Below are 23686 nucleotides of genomic sequence, written 5' to 3' on the forward strand. Positions count from 1 at the left end.
ACATAGTTAATAGAGTCTTTTATGGTTGCCTTCTTCTTTAGATGGTCCATAGTGGCGCCTCTGTGGGCCCACAACACGCAGATTAGTGGCCAAACTGGCATGAGAGCAGCTTTGTGGCAGCTGGCTTATCTACTTCACGCAGTTCTTGTTTATGTTTCTTCTCTCTACCACATAATAAATGCAGAAAATCTACTGCTCTCGCCATCCCCTATTAATGATCTCATTTTCTCCGGCCTGTTTATTTTTTCTTCTTTTTATCCCGTAGTGGTGCATGTTGTGTACAGTCACTTTAAAGATTAAAAACCAGAGTGGCAGCAGCTTTGGAAGCAGCTGTGGGGAACTCTCTCTCGCTCTCTCGCTGCCACCGTCTCCTTTTTATTTATAATTTGTATTTGTGCTTAAATCCCTTCCACTGTGTGTTTTCTTCACCGAAATAAGAGATAATTCTGAGTGACAAATCCACAGGGGAACATCACACAAAACTGAAAATGTATTTGATTCCCGTGAATGTTTTTTGCCTGCACGGTTTGTCATGGGCTTCGGCTGTCGCATGAGGGACAGGATTCAATCATGTTTTTTTTTATTGAATTAGTCGAGGGAGAGAGAGAGAGAGAGAAGTGTGTGTTGGATACACGTGGCTCATACAGCTCCAGAAATATCAGCTGTACTAGAGGATAATGCGTCACAGATATATTCTCTCTCAATAGGGCCTGACCGAGAAGTTATTGGACAAGACAGGGCGAGTTTCAGATTGTAGGGGGAATGGGAAAAAAAGAGAGGAGGCATGGACAATCAGGCCAACGTGGCACTTATATATACGCTCTCAATCTTTTTCAGCGTTCCGTCTCTTTCATCTGACATCAGAATTTCTTCTTCCTTTTTTTCTACCGCCATGAAAACATGTCATTTCTGTAAACATCTTGATTTGTCCTCTCTCCCATTTTCCTCTCACTACTATTTCGTCAAGGGTCCAAGGCTTTAATGTACTTGAGTAGACACGTGTGCGTGTTCTAAGGCTGCACGATTCTCTCGCTCATTCAATACCTGTTTTTTCAGCAAAAAAAATTTCTGACACTTAGACGCCCTAAAAGGATCAGTATAATGTTAGGTTACAGCTTTAGAATACAAAATATAAATAAATAAAAACTAGCAACCAGTCTTGGACAACCAACCACTGTATTTAAAGCTTCTTGGTTAAAAACATAAGTCTACAGTATGAACATTTTGAGGTTCAAGGAGGAATACTGGCAAGTTACAACATCTATTGAGTCATTTGCGTGAAAGATGTATTAATAGCTAGTTTTGTTTTACATTGTGTAGCCAATTGTCATTGATTTAGAAGCTGGAATTGTTCCCGAGCTAAGAGGTGAACTTTCATGGTGGCTTTAATGCATAGGGGAATAATATGAGGGAGAGAATCGTCATCATATAGAAATGAGATCGCATAGAAATTTCAATCAAGATCACCATTGCTTTTACGATTAATTGTGCAGCCCTTGCCAATCGTCCTCCTCCCGATCCTGGACATCTGCTTGACACAGGCGGAGCTGAAGTCCCCCGCGGTGACTCGACAGACTGAACACTTGAGCGTGGCTGCCAGGAACTATCATAGACCAACATGGTGTACCCACCCCCCCCTCTGCCCCCCTTAAACAGTTGCTTTGACCCGCCTCCAACAACTGTGGTCACCCACTCAAAAATTGGCTGGACCGTCACTGTGTGGCTCTCTCTTGGCCCCCGAGCAGCATTCATGCTGAAGAGGACATGGTCTAACATAGGTCCTTAAAGCCATCTGCGTAGAAAGCCTGCAATGTTGATCCTTTGCATATCTGCATAGCGGGCCAACCTGCTATAAGCCCGAGGCGGCAGGGAGACGGAGAGAAGAGAGGACAGAAGAAAAATAATGTAGGCTCTAGTTGAAGGCAAAAGAGCAAACATATGGCTACCCCGGTGTTCAGTTAAGGAGTCGAGAAAGGAGTGCAAACAGCAAAGATCGACAAGAGCAGCTCCGGGCTTTAGTACCTGTCACTCTGATTCAAGCTACAATTGCAGCAGCCAAGAGCCTCACACAACCTGAGTGCTACCTGCACCCAAGTCTGCCTAGATAGATAGATGGATGGCTGGATGGACAGACGGATGGATGGATGGTTGGATGGACCGAGACGTAGCAAAGGGAAATAAGAAAATTGGGTGGAGGAATAGAAAGAGTGCAACTTGCAGGCAGTCTCTTCATTTTTATTCATGATGCTGTATTTGGTGAAGGAAGTAGTTGTTTGAGAAATGAAAACAAGGGGGAGATTGAGGGAGAAATTCGTCAACTCTCTCACCTCCGCTGACCTGACCATTCACTGCGTGGATGTTATTGTTTCCAACAATTGTCCTGTCAATTCCAATACGGAACGGGCGAGGGATGTGGGGACTACAAAAACAGTTAGAAAAAAATATGACAAGCACAGTGTCTGAAGCATACTGGAGCCTCAAGGCTGTTTAAGACGACAATGGCAAGTTTTCAATAATGTACAGCATTTGTGTTCATTTCTAAAACCCTCGCATTTATTCTCCTGCCATAATATTTTGGTCTAAAAACCCTCTAACAAAAGAACAACAAGACTCCCTTATTGACATTTGTGACAAAGAAGAGCACATAGATTTTAAGATAGTACATTTTATTTATTTCTATATGAGATTAATTTCTAGGCGTAAGAATCCCTCGTCGAATAGATATGCAATGTACAGTAAAATAAGTTGTTAAAACTTGTTCAAGTGAGCTTGAATATGAATTAAACTTTTCTTTTGCGTAATTAGGGTTTCAGGTCAAGCACATTTCAACCGCAGGCAAAGTTTGGGCTGTGCTGACAGTATTGGACCTGTTTAGAAGTTTGAAAAGTTTGTCCATCCAGCCTTCGCCCTCCTGGCTGTCTGCATGCTGGTCGATGTTAGACGCCTCAGCTGGACTGATTTAATTTGGTCGGAGTAAAGTCTAAACTCCCTGATTGATTGTGAGCTTCTCCGCTCCGTTCCCCAAAAGTTATATGGGCATCTATCACTTGTTGTGATGGCGGCTTTATTCCTTGCTGGCAGAGTCCGAGGCGGCACAGTGGGTGGACTTCAGATCATCCTGACAGACTCATAGAAACAACATGGACATATTGCTAGGGATGGGAATCGAGACCCGGTTCCTCTTCAGAACCGGTGCCGAGTCAACCAATTCCTTGGATTCGTTAACATGCCTGCTTAACGATTCTGCTTATCGGTTCCGCTCGTTGCAAATGCGTCATGACTTGACACTCACGCTGTGTTGTTTTGGTTCAGAACGCAGCAAACATGGCATTGAGACAGAATCTCTCTAAATGTTGGTTGTTTTTCACTTGAAAAGACGACAATACGGCCACTTACAACAATTGTAAAGTTTCCATTTCGTCACATGACACGCGCACAAGCACGAGCGCAAGCGAGCAGACGGCGATCCTGACGGTTAAACGTTTAAATGTCCGCTGCCTGTCTAGTCAACACCAGAATTGCCCATTGGACTTGAACATAAAATGTGTGAGAATTAACGTGTGTGGAGAGAGATACAGTCATATGAAAAAGTTTGGGAACCCCTCTCAGCCGGCAACATTGCACTGATTTGTTGAACCATGTACAGATACACAATCTGCAGCCAGATGTTCTTGCAGGTCTTTGGAGGTGATCTTTGGGTTGTGTGCAACCATTCTCACAATCCGCCGCATATGCCGCTCTTGTACTTTTCTTGGTCTGCTAGACCTGGGTTTAACTGCAACTGTGCCTGTGTCCTTCCATTCCCTGACAACGTTCCTTACAGTAGAAATTGACAATTGAAACCTTTGGGAAAGCTTCTTGTAGCCTTCCCCTAAACCATGATAATGAATAATCTTTGTTTTTAAGATATTTTGGGAGCAGTTTTGATGTTCCCATTCTGTCTCACTTCAGCAGAGAGTCAAAGAGAAGTGCAACTTGCATTTAGGCACCTAAAATACATTTTCTCATGATTAAACAGACATTTCTATGAGGTTCAAGGCTTAACAACATAATCCAACCAACTTTGTGTTTAAAGTCATCAGTTTTACATGCTGTTACAGGCATTAAAATCAACAAAACCACAAGGGTACCCATATTTTTGCACAGCCAGTTTTTCACATTTTATTTTATTTCACACAACCAAATACTGCTTTTCAAAAAATCTTTGTTTGGAAAACATCCCAGTAGTTAGCTGTTCCTGGTAAATTAAAGACATACCACTTTTATCTTTTTTTTGTGAAAGCAGAGTCAATTATAATGCCGGCTGAGAGGGGTTCCCAAACTTTTTCATATGACTGTACAAAGGTGAGAGCAGCATAAAGCAAAGCAAAAAGGTGTTCTTGACCGTTGCCTTAAGCCCCGCAGTGTTTACTCACGTTCGTCAGCTGGTTTGTTTCTTTTTCCTCCCGTCAGCTGTTCTGCTGCCTTTACGCACTGCGGGTCGAGACGAACCCAAAACAACAAACAGCGGAATACAATAGTCTACACTTAAGTTTAACAATAAACTTCATAAAGACACACTTGAAATAACGATCTCTGCCCATACAAAAAGCACTGACTTGGATAACTTGATGGAGCAATCGATGTGCAAAAACCATCTGGCACATGTGTCTGATGACGGGCCGTTATATTAATAAAAATGTAGTGGCACTGCGTCTCATTCCTTCTCCTGTGTACCACTTGTTGGAGTTAACTCACAGTGTTTGCAACGCGAGCGAAAAGACGAGACAATGTTCCTTCGTTTTAAAAAGTTTACTTGAAAGTCTTCAAAATAAAATACACGTCTTCACATGGTAAAATGCACGGTCTAACGCACGGTCAAAAAACTGTGTAGCTTCCATCAAAGTCAAACTCCAAACTGAATTACGTTACAGCAGTTACCGTTATAACTACACAGTGATGTCATCACGTAAAAATCCAAAAACATAGAAAATAACTTATTTAACGTATTACATAATAAATTATGCATTTTAACAGTTGTTACACATTATGAATAATTATGAAATTATTGTTAGCAGTTTTTAACCATTTTAAACTAAATATTTATAATAAATTAATTATTGGCATATTGGCTCTTACAAATAATAAGTAAGTAAGTAGTAAGTAAGTTTTATTTATAGAGCGCCCTTCACAGACCAGGGTCACAAGGCGCTTCACAATGCGCTTCCAAAGCGCTTTACATATCTTAACACACATTTTATACACACACTCAAACACCGATGGCAGTAGCTGCCATGCAAGGCGGGCGGGCTTATAGAAAAGGAAGAGAGATATCTCGCCTTTTTCTTTTTCCTCCCGTCAGCTGTTCTAATGCACCCTTTACGCACGGTGGTTGAGACAAACCCAAAACAACACACAGCGGAACACGGCGGTCCGGTGATAAGGAAACAGTAGCCTACACTAAAGTTAAACATGAAACTTTGTAACTACACACTTAAAATAACTATCTCTGCCCATACAGAAAAAAGACTTGGATAACTTGAGGAGCGATCGATGTGCAAATGTGTCTGATGACGGGCCGTTATATTAATAATAAACAGCGCGCTTCACATTAGAACAGCATGTACATAAAAGATCTCGTATCCTTCCTGAGGACATGATATTTTTTCTGCAAACAAATGGTTAATTTGCCAAAGTTGATAGTTGGTCTTATCTTTGCAGAAGACTTCTTTGTATTTTTTATGTCAGTTGAATTGTGTTTCAAGTTGCAAATGAGCACAGTTATTATTCCAAAAGGCACAAGCTCTTCCTTGACTGTTTTCAGTCTGTGTTTTTAGTTTTCAGGGAGCATAATGGCATTTGGGCTTAAAAAGGCAAACTTTTTTTTTCTCCGGACCAATTAATGTGAAAATTGACAATTTCCTAATCCTAAAGTACTCTTGATAATCTTTGCACACACTAGAAACACTTCTGATCAGATATTTAAGCAGGTTAATACAAATAAACAAATTTGTACTTATTTTCTCACACAATGAGAATCGATAAGAGAATCAATAAGGAATCGGATCGATAAGCAGAATCGGAATCAGAATCGTTACATTCTTATCAATTCCCATCCCTACATATTGCGTTTTTTTTTCATCCAGTCTGTGGAAGTTGTTGTTTGAAAGACTTGCATCATTTATTTTGACTGACCCAGGGTACTGGATTGTTTTAAATAATCAGTTTGTCTATCAGTTCCCAGGGTCTAAAGTTTATATTTGAATAGATATGTTTTTTCTAACCAACAATAACATGATTATCAGTGTACAATGCTACACATTCTTGTCAAGAATTCAATGAAGATTGATACCACTCCTGTGTTTGTATGTTAAGTATGATACTACCGTAAGAAGACAGTAAACTATTAGCTTAGCAGTATATGACATGGTTTGGGGAACCGGGAATCATGGCTGTTCAAATGTTTAAAAGAAATTGGCTAAATAAACACATTTGGCCTTGTGGCAGAAAATTGTTCCAAAATTGAAATGAAGAAACAACAACATAACAATAGTTATGTGCAGAATATATTTCTTGGCCAGGAGAAGTGGAGTCTTCTTCTCCACTGTTTACCTGGCATTACAACTGTCAAACAACAACCCTTTCATTTTTGCTCTACGATTTTCTACTGATTGAACATCATGTTAAGAGGTGATTGAGCGATTGTTTCTCTGCACTATACTGTATATTTTGTGTGAATACATGAGTGGTATCAATCTTGTCATTAAGTTTTCAGCAAGAGGAATATCTCCCAAAAATGTTGACTATTCCTTTAATAAATAAGTTGATGATTCACCAATTATCAAAATGAAATAATTTATCATCTGTTGGTTTGCCACTACAGGAATGTTACAAAGAAAATGAAAGTGAATCTCAGTTGTGTGCGGCCGGCACGCTCTGTTGTTTTTCTAGATTGCTAAACTTTTTAATTCTCTCCAATTTGTCATGCATGTGTGGGGTAAAATAATGAATATAAATCCCTGGCAATACACAGACAGCAGATCACGCTTACACATGAATAATCCTTTCATTGTTTTTTTCATAATGATTCATTGCTCTGGAGTGGGGCCTGCCGGTGGGGCCTTTTCCTGGATGGTCTATTAGGGTTGTGAGTAATAGTGCTTTGGTACTTTGGAGGAAGAAAAAAAAAACACCCGGGAATCATGATGACGCAAATCAGACCCCAGTATAGAATAATGACCATGCAGGCTACATCTGAAACAGAGCCACTCACATCCATAAGGGAGCACTTTGAGGGAGAATATTAGCTTGGTCACACAATAGTATTAACGGGCTCATTACCCACCGTTATGCAATGAATGTGCAGTATATACGTCTTATTAATAATTTCAAAAGTAATGTCTGTTTACTATTATTTTTCTGTGAACATGGGATCCTCACATTACTCACTATTTACAATGACTTACATCCCCAAGTTTAGGTAAAATTGCCTCTTCCCTTTTCCATGAAGATAGTGGCTCTACTGATATGGTCCCTCATTCATAAACTTAATGCAACAATGATCATCAGCAGTTTGAGCATGGTGTGTTCAAGCGACTGACTGGAGATTTTTTCTAAAATGGCAGCAAAAATATGCACCTATCGAGGAGGGTTCAGAGATGATGTCTACGTTTTACAAAAATATCCACAGGTATTTTTCACAAAGGTGTGTGGAGCTCACAGACTGGCAAAAGGCAATCCAGTGTTATCAGGCCAACCAAAAATATAGCTGAATACACCAATGAATAATTCAGTTGGTCGAATATTAAAAATGGAAGAAGAAATATAAAGCTCTATATCTTTCCTTCGCATCCAATTTTCTTTTTTGTATTTGCAGTATCCTGAATAAATAAAAAGTGTAGTTATTTTACGCTTCTATAGGCTATAGGCCTATCTGTTTATATTTTACTTTCTCATTTTATTTATTAGCTCTTGAGTCTTTCTCAGAGTCTCAATGCACATTCCAACACAACATTTGTCTAGCCACACTTCTTGAACGATCCGAAAACCAGGCTTTTTAGTAAGTTACCTAGCTACAGCTAACATTCTGTACTAGTCTAACTACACTAATCAGTGCAGGTAATATTTTCCCCTCCTTAATCCTCATATACTCCATTAATAAATGTAAATGTTATTCATGATAATGCTGTGTGTAGTAGGCTACCAACTCATAAAACGTTGGCTAAAGCATTTTAGCTAACAAGCTAAGGCTACTTTTTTGTCTCAAATATCGTACTTCTGTACTCCCATTTGCTAATTTGAGTGCAGAAGTGTGTTTACACTGAAAAGTGTGTCAACATACAGATCACTGTAAGTATCAAAACAGTCCAAATGGTGTGGAACAGTGAACAATTCTTACCATCAACGGTCGCCATTTAGCCTACGTAGCAAAAGTGGCAGGACCACCAATAGGCTACATTTCAAACTTGTGAAATGGGGGGCAGAGGCAACATTTAAAACCATATAAATGTGCGTGAATTTGCGTGAGCGGATTTCTTAAAAAACTGCAAATAATCTTAAAGGAATACTTCACCCATACGGAACCAGCGTTCTATCGTTATGAAATCGCTATGATGATATAAAGAATTAGGTTTTTCTTCCCTCAGTGCTCCATCAGTCTTCCCTTGGCCCAGCTGTCCTGTTAATCCTAACACAGTGAAACCTTAAAACACTTTCTGCCTTTTCTCAGGCTAGGATGAACCGATTTCTAAAATGTTTGCACATTTATACTACATGGGATCTCAGCGTTCAAAACACCTTCATGTTTCCATCGGTGAAGTAGGTCTTTAAGTCTTTTTTGTATGCGAGTATAAATTGGCACTGCTATGATTGGTGGCTTTGTCAGCCTCAGGAGAGACTATTGATTGCTCATTTCATTTAGACCTCTCACCCACATTTAGGCCTCTGGTTAAGATATTTGGATGTGAGGGCGGGGGCTCATTGAAGGCATTTCTGTCTAAATGGTGATGGATTTAATCTGAGATCCTTTTCTTCACAGACTGGCGGATTTTTGTTTATATTCCTTGTCATTAGTATTGACCCCTCAGCGATGTGTGACAGCTCATTTCACTTGAAAAGGTGCTTTGTCTTCACCGGTACTGATTGGTAGTTGTTGTCACATTGACATGAATGATGCCTTTATTGGACTCGGAAAAGGAAAGTGCTATGGATTAGTCATGTAATTTAAGCCTTTTCCATTTAATCACTGGGCTAAAATACTGACTCCCTAGTTGATTGATATATATAGATAGCCCAGTCTGTAGCGCTTAATTCATTCATTCAAGATTCAAGATTCAAGATTACTTTATTTTGTCCCGAAGGAGATTTGTCTTAGACGTACAGACTGCTGCATAACACATAACACAACAAGACAGTGTGCACTTCATGTGCACTAAAGTTGAAATGTGTAAAAAGCAAACAGGTTGAGGTGAGAGCAGGATGTGTTGCAACACCTCAGCTTTCTGAGGTTCCGTTTCCTGTCTGTGAAATGATGCAGCTCATTAAAAAGAGGGGAGACACAGTAGTCGCCTACTGTGTAATCGCAACACATACAAAAACATTCTACATTTTAACTCCCTTATATTGGAGCTGAACAAATAGCAAAAAATGCTGCTTCAACTGGAATAGTAGCTGGAAAGATACAGCAAGAATACTATTACAGTATAAAATGTAAAATAAACCAAATAAGCGATTTGGTAAAGCAAATCGCATTATTCATTGGACCTTGAAATACATGGAATAATGGAGTTTGAATTTGATTGAAATAATAATTACATTGCTTTTTGCTTTATAAAATGTGTTACTTCAACTAATTACTTTAACCCATGACTGAGTGTTACATTAGAAACAGCAGCCCAAAAAATCCCGTCTCTGGGAATAAAGTGTGGGAGCTTACAAAAATGTTGCAGTTGCAGGTCAGAAAAAAAATTGATTAATCTGGCCATAGATGTCAAAGCAGGAGTGGGCTGAAGATTTGTGCAGAATGGGCCCGACAGAAATGATAAAGGGCGGCTGTTGTGTGAGCAAGATATTAGACGATCAGACAGTTGAATTGCTCCGAAATGACGCTAGAGGCAGCAAGCAGAATCACCCACTCAACTCCTTAGCCCTCCCAACCCCCAGAAGAGAGCTCAGGATGTACTTCACACACGATTACGCTCAAAAACAAGGTGGCAACCAAGCGTGCAACCTGTCAGTTCTGCCCACTCGCTCACCCCAGAGCTGGCAGGGAATGGCAGCGTAGTTGTTTTTTGTAAAAAAATAAAAATTGTTATGATTCTTTCATTTCAGGAGCACCAGCGGTGCTAGTCTTTAATAGCATGTGTTGTTTACACTTTTCATATTTCCATATTGATAGAGGGCAAGACTTTCTGCCTATTTGTGTGTGTGTGTGTGTGTGTGTGTGTGTGTGTGTGTGTGTGTGTGTGTGTGTGTGTGTGTGTGTGTGTGTGTGTGTGTGTGTGTGTGTGTGTGTGTGTGTGTGTCTTGTTTTTCTTTTAGCCAGTTTAAGGGGTTGGTAGTTGAGTAGGTGAGGTCTTTGAAGTCCTGCTAATGCACTGTAATAATTAAACATCTCCTGCAGTGCTCGGTGTGTGCTCAGAAAGCCTGTACCCACACCACCTGCCCTCACTTAAACGTACACACATACTGAAAAAGTTATGGGGAGAACATTTCTCAATGAACACAAAAGTAAACACCAATTCAGCTTCCCCCATAACACACTCCCAAGCACAGAACCCCATCTCTGTGTTTTCTACATTGATGTGGGAGAGTTGGCAGAGACTTCAATAATACAGCTGCAGTCCACTCACCTGTGTAACATCTAACCTCTTCCCCTATCCCACCTTTCCCCACTAGAGAAGTTCCTGGGTCAGCAAGTCCACAGCTATGGCCAGCTCCTCTCCATCACCTTCACCTCTGAGACATCAGAGTTGCTACCGAACCACGTAGCGCTGTTCCTCCAAGGCTCTGGAATCAGCCAGTCCGCTCACCTTTCACCGCTACCAGTGACTGCCCATGACCCCAGCCTCGAACCACGGCACTCCTTTATTGTCAGGTATACAAGGATGAAGGCATGGGGTTGTCAGTTTGTGAGGCTGTGCACATTGAAGGTGGAGTCAGCGATTCTGGAGAACGCTTGTTGTCAAAATTACTTCCTCCTCACGATCCAATACCTCCCCGTACTGTGTGCAATAAAAAAAACAAGTGTTAATACACAGCCAAGGCTCTGTAAACGGGTGTGCTGCTATCTACTGCGACTGTTCCCCTTTGTTTACATATAATTTGTTTATTTACCAGTTTACAGAGCCATAGGCTGTGTATTAACACCAGCTTTTTATTCAGTGCAACACAGTATGTACAGGTGCCTACGTAGCAGATCATGAGGAAATATTCAATCTCCAGAATTGCTGACTCCGTCTTTAATTTTTTTCTTTAGTTGTTATAGAAAATCCCAAAGCTTTTGCCTGAATGTGTTCATAAGAATATGGCCGGATGTTTGTTGTTCTGTGCATCTATCTAAGAATCTCCCAGATGCATGACTTGAACTTTGTTACTATGTATATTCCGCAGAGTACAGACTATCCAGGACACCCATGTGCTGAATACAGCTCACTCGCATTGATTTTTGCTGTCACGGTCCTAGCAGAATGAATCTAGCGATAAGCTAGCTACCCCCTGCAGTGGCTGTCATGTAGACATAACAGAGCTGCGATGTTAAATTTCCATGCTTCCATTTTATACATTTAGTCGCAGTGGGAGTGACCTACACTTAAAGGATGTAGTCCGTGATTCTGGAGAATGCTTCTTGTCAAAATCACTTTTTTTCAAAATCAGTGTTGTGAATGTGTCTATATCTGGAGGGGAGTGGGATGTCACTATGGTCCCCTTTGCAGCCTGTCAACACCAGGGCTTCAAATGTCATACAACCAGCCACAGACCGCCAGCGGATTAAATGAAAAAGTATTGATCTTGATGAGGAGAAAGGAGAAAAGAAGACTATAAATAATGTAGTTGCAAAAGATGGGCGAAGGAGGAAAAAACGTGTGAATATCTTATTTGAGTATAAGCGGATAATGATATCTGAACGGATTCAAACAGCGCTCTACAGTTTTGTGGTAGTAATATAATAATCATAAGAATATATATGTTTTGTCTTACAATGGTACATTTCAGTTTGAATTAAATATTTTTAGCAAATTTATTTTTCATCCATGAGTCTCTTGGGGGTTGAAGCATCTTTGACCTATCACAGCACTTTGCTCTTAACAGTTGCAGTTAAGTAGTTTCATTTGCGCAGGTGTAATGCACTCCCACCACCTAGATTTAAAAGCTTTTTTTTTTAACTCATGAGTCCTCAAAAATATACACAGAGAAATATAAACGTGCATAGCAATTTAATATGAATGTGTAATGTATATTTTCCCACTAGAACCGTGTCACAAGGCCTTAAATAATCTGGACAATATATAGACCTTGTATGGGCATTAGGTTTACGTGTGATTATAATGAGGGCAACTGCACCTATGTGAATACCACAATCACACGTTGGATGTTGAAATGAAGAAAGCAGCAATCGAATCAAGCTGGGACAGTTTCTGTCACACAGACCTGGTTGTGTTTACAATGCTCATAGCTGGCAGTCCACCGTTTTTGTTTTCTCTGGGTCTGCTGTTAATTCACATTAAGTGTATTGTGAGTGTCAGTTGTAATAGCTTGCTTGGGTTGTTACATAATAGTACAGCATTTTATTGTTTACAGCATCATGTCCCTGAGTTTATTTGTGTCACTATTTTTAAAAAGTCCGTACCTAGAAATGTTACTTTTTTTTTTTTTTCTTTTTTTTCAAAGGATAGGTTTACGATTTTCTTTTTTAATACTCAAATGTCCTTATTATGTATGTAGAAATAGTTGTTATTATTGTTTCTCCTCTCCAAGCTGGCCTAGAGAGATCTATTTAGAACAGCATTTGTTACAGGGTAAAAATCCACAGTCCTCATTATGTGTAAAAATACATTTCAAAGGTTAAGCTGAAGCAAATGACTCCAGCTATATCTTCCACAGTTACAGTGTGTTTAGTGCAAAATGACCTCTTTTTGTTTCCACTAACATTGTTATTTTTTGTGTGGAGGGATAGTGACGGAAGCAGGGAATTGTTGATCATCACTTTAGCTTAAATCAAGTTCTGGTGCCATTTCTCAATTAGCAGCAGATACAGGAGAATTATATATATCGGCCACGATCCTTTAGTTTTGCATATTTGTCAAGATTATTTTATAAGTTACGGTCAATGAAGGGCCCCCAGTTTTGTTAACAAACCTATGGTAGACTTGTGTTTGGTTTCAGGTTACACAAAAATAGTTTGTTTAAATTTATGAATGATTACATTCTTAAAATTAGACTAAAGTTGTTTTTTTCGCAGTCTCTACGAAGGTAAACCAATCCCCCTCTGCGGAAACTGCAAAGTGCAACTCAAAATGATAGCACTAAAAAAAATAACATTTCAAGTTGTGTGTGCAATTTGTTAAAATGTATGGGATGACTTCCTTTTTATTTTCAGGTGATTTAAAAGGTTTGCCGTGTTGCTATCCAAAATTTTAAATCCTTTCATTGCAAACTTTGCATATAACTGTTGTTTGCTAACTTTCTCTTGAAAGCCACTGACTCATCCATGTTGCTTGAGTTTTCTTCCTGTTATTTCGTGAAAGGAAAGGGAAGAAGGCGCTTCATGTTTGCTGTAATTGGTCTATCTGTGGGGAGGCATGGAACAGAGTAGCAAATTGTGTGATTTGGTTGCGAAAAAAATGTGTTGAGTGTATGAGCCTAGAATTGCAACAAATAGAATGTGCATCGAAGCACAATGCGTACAATCTCTATGTATTGACGGATCATGGACACATTCTAATCGTTCACGGTGTAACATCGTCATACCACCCCTATTTGTTGCCCCTCAACTATTTGTAGAACTTTGCTACTTCCACTTTCCATGCTGGAAATCCTTGACCAGCTCTCTCACCTCCACATTAGACTATCTTGTATTCTCTTTGCACCAACTTGCTCACTACTAAGACTCCTGCAGGCCAATTTATTCTCTTTGCCCATTGCGGTCAAGTGGTCAATCCGGAGGTGGCCGTTGACTGTAGGAGGCAGACTTGAGGGGCTGAAATGGTGAACCCATGGTGTGACTGTATGGGGAAGCGGGCGGTGTAATCAGTCTCATTGTTGTGGCCGGATCTCATTAGGCCTGCGGGGAGTGGGTTCAGCTCGCCTGCTCTCCACATTGGACCAGTTCAACAAAACAGGCTTAAGTCATTCACTCTATTCTTGTTCTCTTCCCCCATGCACTTGGCCTGGCGTCTTGTAGCCAGTAATCTTCATCATCCCACTCACCGACTCCTTCACACTGCTTTTGTTACAATTTGTCTTCAATTCTGCCCCTGTGTTTTCTTTTTCTTTAATTCCCCTTTCACAGCACCTTTAGACCAGCTACACCTCCTCCCAGTATGTAGGCACCCCATGGAAAGCCCTCCTCTTCCCATATAAGAAGGGATTTAATTTTATTTGTTTTCTAGGGTTTTAGTTAAAAGTGAAACCAGCAGAAAACAGCAAACTGTTCAATATCCATGTGGATTCCTTCATGTCCATTGAAGTGCTATACGCAGCTAGGGGAGCCATGCATTGTCCTCTGCGTGTGCTCCGCGGAGTATGTTCCAGTCCATTAGCTCAAAACAGCCCTGTAGAGTCACCGCATATGTCTTGGGATCACACTCTTACAGTAGTGATAACAATGGGCAGATGGCATTTGGCTGTTGCTAAAAGTGGAATCTCTTCAAGCAGTGAAAAAGCTACATTTTAAAGAAGCTGAAGAAAAAGGTATACAGTAGGTTACCACTTTTTGAGGAAGAGGCACTTTGCTTGAAGGTGAGCTGAACTCCTTCAGACGGGAGGTGATTAACGGATGAGCAAAGACATAGGGGAGGAAAGGTCAGACTTGATGGATGTTGTAAACCTGCTCGATTGGGTTGTAGTTCCTATGAAGGCACTCGTAAAGTAGTCCGTTGTCTAGAATCACTCTGCAATTGTTGGCAGTTTGGGCAGGACTCAATATCCTTGGGCTTTTGTCTTTGGTGGCGAAGAAAGCCTAAATGTACATTGAACAGGCCTATCTTGTTGAAATGTGTCTAAAACCCTTTCAAACATGATATCTAAAAAATTTCCAGAGAATCTGATCCAGATTGCGATATACACAACAACATGTAGGCACTCTCTCTTTCTCCCTTCTCAAGATTGCTTGGTTTGGTCTTACTTTGGTAGCGTTATTTTTGCTTTCTCGAATCTCTACACCTTCATCACCTTGATTTAGTTTATTTCAACATAATTAATTTACTTGAGAAAGCTTATGTGGTCTCCACATTTTGTCCTACCTGTAAGCCAGGTGGTAACAAATGGGGGGCTCGTCTGGGAGTGGAACCTGGGAGCTTCTGATCATTCCAGACATTTGTGTTCACACATACAGCTCACCTTGGTAAACTCTAGATAAATTCAGAGTAACAGTTCATGTTTGAAAGCGTCTTAATTGTAGTGGGTAAAAGTAGAGCATCAGGTGATGCTAATGAGAGCCAGTGACGATGACAAGGTGATGAAATAACCCTGTCTCTGTATCAGTGTGAAATGGTACAGACCCTGTATTGGGACACATTGCTATCCTCTCCAATGCTTCCATGCCTCCTTCTGGTGTGAGCAGTAGAGATGTTGATAGATCCCCCCCACACACCCTTAGCACAGAGAGCCCTGGCTAAAGAAGCTCTCTGGTTCCCTTTTCTGAAACGCGCTGGGGCTTGGGGGACTGAGACTGTCATTAAGTGTTCCTCTCTGAAGAGTCCTCCACAGATCTCATTACGCTCCTCAGGTACATGCACAGATGCACTTCACTAGATCCTCTTCATCATTCCCTACATACTCCCTCTGTCTGTTTCTGCCCCCTTTCTATCACACTCACACGTACAAACCTATATACAGTCTATGGTAAAAACAAGTCTGAGCTTTCACACAAACACATGATGGCCATCTGCTAATGTGATCTGCGACAATCAGGTATTACATATGCCTTAATTAAAGTGTCTTTTGAAACATTTAGAAAATATATACGATTTTCCGTGTGTTTCGCTAGAAGGCACGTGAAAGTATTAATAAACATGAGTGGAAACACACACACTCCGCATCTCCCTGGACTGACAGCATTTGCATTCGTAGCGGGTAAATATGTTAACCTGTTAAGTGGCTGTTTGTTCCCACCTGGTGCAGAGATCATTTCAAAATCAGATGAAGGAGAAACATGTGAGAGCCCTGGGATTCAGGCAGGCAGGGGGGGAGGGGGTGGATGAAAGGGGGAGGTGAATGGATTGCATAAGGTAGCACTCACTCTTCTCTGATGTTCACTTTTTTGTTCCCTTGAAACTAGTAGGCGGGCAGGTTTTATTGCCTTGCTTGTAGCCGTGTGTGTACGCCCACAGCATGTAAGCGAAATATCCATAGAACCCCAGCTACATTGTTCTTATAATCGACTGATAAACGTTCTGCATAAAGTTAGTTTGAGGATTGTGGCGATCGGCCGTTCACTCTTTAAACTGGTAAATGAAGCGTTTCAGGCCACTGCTCATATGAATGCCTTTTAAAGGTACGAGCCAATTTGCACATTGCTAGTAGTCGTGCTACAGAATAAGGTTCCATCTGGCACTGAGCTAGTTTCTGTCATGTTTTGAAAATTCATCTGACTTTGATCATAGATCAGGTCCAGCACAATGTATTAAACAGAAAGCAGTCAGAATGTCAGAATGAACAAACAAACAAAGTTTTGTGAGAGGCAAGAAAAAGCAGGATGAAACATGGAATTACTATGTGCCTGGGTAAACCTATTAATTATTTGTGATTTGTTAACCCCTGCAGTTCCTTTTTTTTTTTTTTTTTTTTTTTTTAACCTTTATTTATACAGGTAAATCCCATTGAGACCGAAGACTCTTTTGCAAGGGAGACCTGTTTTCCTTTCCCACGTTACCATTCACACACACATTCATACACCGATAGCAGGCTAACTATCAACATTCACACGAGGCAAGGTGGGTGAAGTGTCTTGCCCAAGGACACAACAACCATGACACAAGTGGCAGGGCGGGGATCGAACCTCCAACCCTTTGATCATCAGCCGACCCGCTCTACCAACTGAGCCACAGTCGCCCCAAAAGCGACTGTGGCTCAGTCTGTTGCAGAATGACAAAGGCTGTTTCAAATGTGTGCATTGCATGTGAATAATTGCACTCCAGATGCATGGATTCTATATATGAAGGATTTCAATTTTGCTCAAAATGTCCTACAACTACTGTTGACAATGGGCTTACAAAAGCTTTCAACCAATAAATATATGAGGCGATAATTGTTAAGTAAAACACGTTAAGCTTTACTCTTAGTAACTTAAATACTGTTTTACAAGACATGTAAAACTGCCCTTTCTTCTGGCTTAATTTGGGTTAATTGGGTCAAAACATAGGATGTGAATTAGTGTAACAATTAAATTAAATAGGCAATTACTCAGTGAACTGTACAGTTTTCCGCCTTTAAGAAGAATGGGTCTCATCCGAATGTCAATGTGTGTAGGTTGCTTTGAATGGCTTACCATTTAAAAGAGGTAACAACCGGTTACAACCAAGCCTGATAGCTCATTTTACTATTAAGGACCAGAGGCTTTGATACATGGACTGATAGCGAGATGCACCCATCAGTTAAACACTCACTTAAACAGTGTGCGGGAAGCCGGCACCCTTAGTTTTACATCATGTATTAATTAACAGACAATCTAATTAAAATGTGTTTTAATAAGGCCTGTTTAGCCTGATAAGAATATGCCAATAGAATATGCTAATGACATGTCCCCGTCCACATTTACTGTTGATGTCAATTGCATGCTGACTTATCCTCAGAGCAATTTATCATGTCTCTTTCTCTCACACAACAGTTGTGTGTCTTGCTCTCTTGCCCACCTTGTATCTCTACGTGTGTGTGTGTGTGTGTGTGTGTGTGTGTGTGTGTGTGTGTGTGTGTGTGTGTGTGTGTGTGTGTGTGTGTGTGTGTGTGTGTGTGTGTGTGTGTGTGTGTGTGTGTGTGTGTGTGTGTGTGTGTGTGTGTGTGTGTGTGTGTGTGTGGTTGGTGTGTGTGTGTGTGTGTGTGTGTGTGTGTGTGTGTGTGTGTGTGTGTGTGTGTGTGTGTCTCTGTGCCTGTGCCTATGCCTGCCTGCCTCCAGTATTCTTTTGGGCTTTTCTCTCCTGATGATCTGCTCTCATCCTCGGCGGAGCGGGCTTAATTACGGCGTGGCTCTGCGCGCTCTGCTCGGTGCTGATTAAAAGGGACAGTGACGCTCCATAGGGGAAAGCCTTGACTGGGAGAGTTTGTTCACTAGCATGCGCACTCCGCTTATCGCTGCCTGACCAGCTCCATTACCGTGGCTTTGAGGCCCAGTTTGTAATTGCCTCTCTTTATTACTATGCCTACATGTCAGGCCAGCGAACAAGGACCCGCCGCGTCGAAAGGAGAGTCTGTGTGGCAAGCCCGGGCACACACACGCAGAGACATACACAAACACACACACACACACACACACACACACACACCGACACTATCAGACCCACGCTCTTGTGTGCCCAGCAATGTGAATGCTAAGACAGAGGCCATGGCCAAAATAAAAACTAATTTTTAAAGTGAGTTAGAGTCGGGCAGTTGACCTTATAAAATAGAGGCCAACGAACACACACACATGAAATAGCCTGACTCACGCCGATAGGGTCAACAAACTAAAGGTTTTTGCACTTCTTTTATACTTCTTTTCTGTAATTACAAGGTTCATATATTTTAATTAGGTTCCACTTTCAGATAAGGTGCCCTTTAGAGGGGGGTTTATAAGTTGTAACAAATGCTTTTATTAATAGTTACACAAGATTAGGAGTCCACAGCCGAACTATGGCAGCTATATGAAGCTTTACTTAAAGGGCCAGTCTACATCATGTCAGGCGGCCAAATACCTTCTATAGCCTTACCTTTCTGATGTCATATTAAGGGGAGGCTATGTTTGACCAACTCTGTAACTTTCCAAAACCAGCAATCTGACATAAGTTAAGTAGTTTTGTAGTTTAGTCAGCCACGATACACAATAAACATGTCACAGTGTCAACCAATTCAAAAGTAAATTGTGCATGAAAAGGCATAGGGGGCAGTAATGTCTTATGTCTATCCTATATTCTTTTTGCCTAAAGTTACCCACCACAAAGGAAACGGAAATTAAGATATAAATAAAAACTAAAGAAATAAATTGTTCATTTTTGTACACCCTCAAAAATAGCATTACAAACCATTTTTTTTGAAAACCAAAAAAGAGTTGCATGGGCGATGGGATATTGCAGTCTTAACAAAAGTGGTGCACTGGTATTGCCATCCATGGAACCACTCCAGCGGTGTGGCTTAAAGTAATGTACTAATGGCTTGAAGAAAGATTAAAAGCCAATAATATGAATAACGCTTGGAATGCCAATAATCACTGCAATTCCCTGGTTGTGGAGAAATCTCTTTAGCTCATTATTTCCTGTTCAGCCCTAAGCAGAAAGGAAGTGCTCTGTTTGTTTATTAATCTAGCTCTTTAATTTGTCTGAAAGATCCCATTGGGCCTTTTAAGCCAAGCCCTGTGGAAAAGAACTGCAGAGAGAATTCCATTTATTCAACATCAAATTAACATTTCTGATTGCACATTAAATGGCTTATTAGAAAATTCAAAACAAAACTTGTCAATTGTGACTCCTCATTAATGGTGGAGTCATTGTTTTCTGGAGAGCGCTTGTTGTCAAAAAGAAGTTTGTGTCAAAATCAGTGAATATCTCTTTACGATCCGCTACCTTTCCGTATTGTGTGTGTGCACTGGAATAAAATCTGGTGTAAATAAATACACAGCCTAGGCTCTGCAAACAGGTATGTAAACAAACAAAAGAGGCCCACCGTAGCTAGCAACATGTCTGTTTACAGAGCCTATGATGTGTATTAACACTGGATTTTATTTTTCAGCGCACACAGAACAGACAGGTAGCGTATTGTGAGGAGATTTTATTTCAACACCTGGACATGAATACTGCAGTGTACAGATATATATGTTCCTTCATGCCCCTTGCTTTGGGACCTTTACAGGACTCTGGGAGGAAGTTTCGTAGCACTACACTACTAGTGCTGACACGGCAAGGCTCGTCAAGACAGAGAGTGCATGATACCTGGAGTAAAAACAGGCAGATGTCAGCTGTGCAGAACACCCTTCAGCAGATGGCAAGAGCACAGTTATTGAGCCCTCAGATATGTGTTGAAGTCAGCACATTTACATTTTTCATGGCACCATGTGTGTCTTGCTGTAGCCTACAAGTCAAGCACGTGTTTGACAGGTTATTTTGTATCTTCTTGTTTGTGAATAGTAACACAATCGCAATTTTTTTTTAAAGAGCTTGAATTTACAAATTCTCTCCACATAGGTTTTTGTACCAGTAAAATGTGACACTTTCTGTGTGTAATCATAATTTGCATTTGAATGTACTACTTACATATTTTAAATAATGTATTTTTCTGACTCCTTATTCACAGGCTTCATGAAAGTGAGATGAGATTCAGACCGTCATTGTCAGCCTTTGAGTTCCAGCGGCTCCTTCACAACATGACAGTGCTACGCATCAGTAACGCTGGAGGACGCAACTGTAAGTGTGTGTGAGTGTGTATCAGTGTGTTCAGAGACATTGCACTTCACTGTAATGTATGCAACACAATCCGTTTAGGTTTTTTACGGTTAGGTTGTGTGTTCTTGTCTATCTGTGACAAGGGTATTTTTGGTAGAATTGTGGTAGAAAGGTGTTATAATATTGTTGAATGCATGGCCATTTTCTAATACTACCAGCAAAAATGACGAGTGACACAGAAAGATTCCAAAACGTTCATATTTTTTATTCATGTCAATAACATTTTCATCACTCAATTTCCCAAATTATTAAAGCTACTAAAACAATGTCAGTGTTTGTATTCAGGAAGTAGTTCAACTGTTCCAAATCCGTCTCAGCAAAGAAACAAAACAAGAAACAAGAAAAAAAAGCAGGACATTTACTCCCAGATGTGTGGAACTAGTTCTTGAAAACCCATGTCCTTCCTCCCTGTCTATCTGATCGCTCTGTATTATAAATAACATGCAGGATCTGAGAAGCATTATGGCGGATTAGGGCACCAAGAACGCAGACAACAGCTGGCCACAATCACCAGCTCTCTCACACTTACTTACACAATTTTTAATTAGTTTCTTAGTGCAATGATTGGGACACTCTTGTGTTGTTTCACGCGTGCAAATGAAGAAAAAGAAAAAAGACTGTCACAGGCGCTTGTGCACATACATATTCCATCAAACCGTAAGCACTCACCCACATGAGCGTGCAAACAAAGTCAAGCACACAGTTTACGCTGCATCTATTGCACATCACAGGGGAGAAGCTCTTTTAAATGATTTGTGTTTTCGGTCTCAAACACATTCTCAAAACAGTGTTAGAAGTGTGTTATCGCTGCGGGCCGCACAGCAAACTTTCATTTCAAAATCCCCATAAAGCTGTCCTCTCATCTTTCTCCTCTCTCACACATTCTCCTTCACTCTCCTTTTTAACAGAACCGTATGATTTTTAATGACAGCATTGTCTTTAGGCTTTAAAGGCAGGCTATAAAAGTATTTCACTTTCTCTAAAAATTGAGTTTTTGACCAGAGGAGCAAAGACATATTGAAGGTTTACTGGGGTTACCTATGGCTTAATGGCTCAAGGTCACAGACAGAGATCCTTAATTGTCTATTCCATACGGCTGCGGTGGTACCATTCCAAAAAAAAAGATTAAAAACCTCCACCGGTCTGAAAAAGGCTTCTTGGACAACGAATTGATCGGGAGGACTTGCACAGTTTAGCTTTAAACTAAATGGGTTTTAATCAACTGAGCTATAGGGTACGTCAGTGTGTGGTAATGGATTTAATTGCACATTTTCCCGAATGAGCTCATAGAATTTTTGAGGAGGAGAGTTAAAGGGTAGAGGCTAAGGCGTGTGGTGGAGAGGCATGGAGGAAGGACTAGCCTACTGATTATCCCTGTGAGGTGCAAATGAAGTGGGTTTCATCAGCACTAGAGGAACGGCTGGATCATGACTCGTTAGAAGTCAAGGTCCATCCTCTCCTCTCCTCTCTGCTTCTCCTACTTCTCCTTCTCAGAACTCCCTCGTTATGCAACAGTATAAACTCACACTCGGTGTCGTTCTTATCTGACAAAGCCACGTGGTTTCTATCTGTCTGTCTATCTATATATGTATATACTGTATATCCATGTATCTTACTATCCATCCATCCACTCTTCATCTATCCATCCATCCATCTATTCATCTATCTATCCATCTATTTATCTATTCATCTAGTCATCTATCTATCCATCTATTTATCTATTCATCTAGTCATCTATCTATCCATCTATTCATCCATCCTATCCATCTATTTATCTATTCATCTAGTCATCTATCTATCCATCTATTCATCCATCCTATCCATCTATTCAATTAAAATATATTAGGCTTTAACAGAAGTTAACATTGCCAATGCTAAAAACAAAAGTTATTCAGCAATATGAAACAGAGAAAAAAAACAGGAGTGTCTATCTATCTAACTGTCTATGTATCCATCTATCTATCTATATATCCATCTATCAATCTATCCATCTATCCATCCATCCATCCATCCATCCATCCATCCATCCATCCATTCTACCTATCTAGTGTGTCTTGAGAGTAGAAAACACAAAAGTAATGTTGTGTTCTGTGGCTAAGGTTTAGAGAGAGCAGGGTTAGAGGGATTGGGTTGAGGATGGCCTGCCCCCATCACTATGCATGAGAGGAGAGAGGTATCTGGAGAAGGCCCAGAGGAGCTGCACATCTGACATACCTCCACACAGTCTCCCGTCTCCTTTTTTTCTCCCCGTCTTGCTCTGCTGCAGTGATTTATTCATTTACTGTATCAAAGATTCCCTGGGTGATAAGCGTACATGTGTGAGGGCTCACGTGTGTGTGTGTGTGTGTGTGTGTGTGTGTGTGTGTGTGTCTGTGTGTGTGTGTGTGTGTCTGTGTGTCTGTGTGTGTGTGTGTGTGTGTGTGTGTGTGTGTGTGTGTGTGTGTGTGTGTAGGAGAACACTAAGTGTGGCATTTGCTGCCGTGTAGGTGGATGAATCTGTTATTGTGTGTGTGTGTGTGTGTGGGTCTGTGTGTGCGTGCGTACGTGTGTGCGTGCAAAACACAGGCCAGCACCTGTATTGAGTCGGGGAGGGAGGGAGGGTCAGCTCTGCAACACATGCTGATAAAACCAGATACAGAGGCCCTCAAACTCACACACACACACACACGCCAACACACACACACACACGCACACACCAACACACATTCCTTTTATTTCATAGAAAAGCAAGTGCCCCGAAAACGTTTCAACAAACCTCTGAGGAGACAATTATTACTTTTCTCCTGACCTTTTGTATTAGCATGAGTTTTATGACACATCTCTCCTCCTGTCTTCTCTCTTTCTTCCAGACACGTCGCAGC

General features: G+C 40.8%; 1 protein-coding gene across 2 annotated transcripts in view; it reads left to right on the forward strand.

Moving 5' to 3' along the window:
• lamc3 (laminin, gamma 3) overlaps positions 1–23686 on the forward strand; it is a 113198-nt gene that overhangs the window by 53491 nt on the left and 36021 nt on the right. For both annotated transcript variants that reach the window (XM_080046267.1, XM_080046268.1), the window contains exons 10-12: positions 10876–11074; positions 20677–20786; positions 23675–23686. The exon at positions 23675–23686 is cut by the window's right edge and continues 216 nt beyond it. In XM_080046267.1, coding sequence (XP_079902393.1) covers positions 10876–11074; positions 20677–20786; positions 23675–23686 — 321 coding nt within the window. The remainder of the gene's footprint in view (positions 1–10875; positions 11075–20676; positions 20787–23674) is intronic.

Source organism: Ammodytes marinus (assembly GCF_949987685.1).
Source record: "Ammodytes marinus genome assembly, chromosome: 18".
Classification (NCBI taxonomy): Eukaryota; Metazoa; Chordata; class Actinopteri; order Uranoscopiformes; family Ammodytidae; genus Ammodytes; species Ammodytes marinus.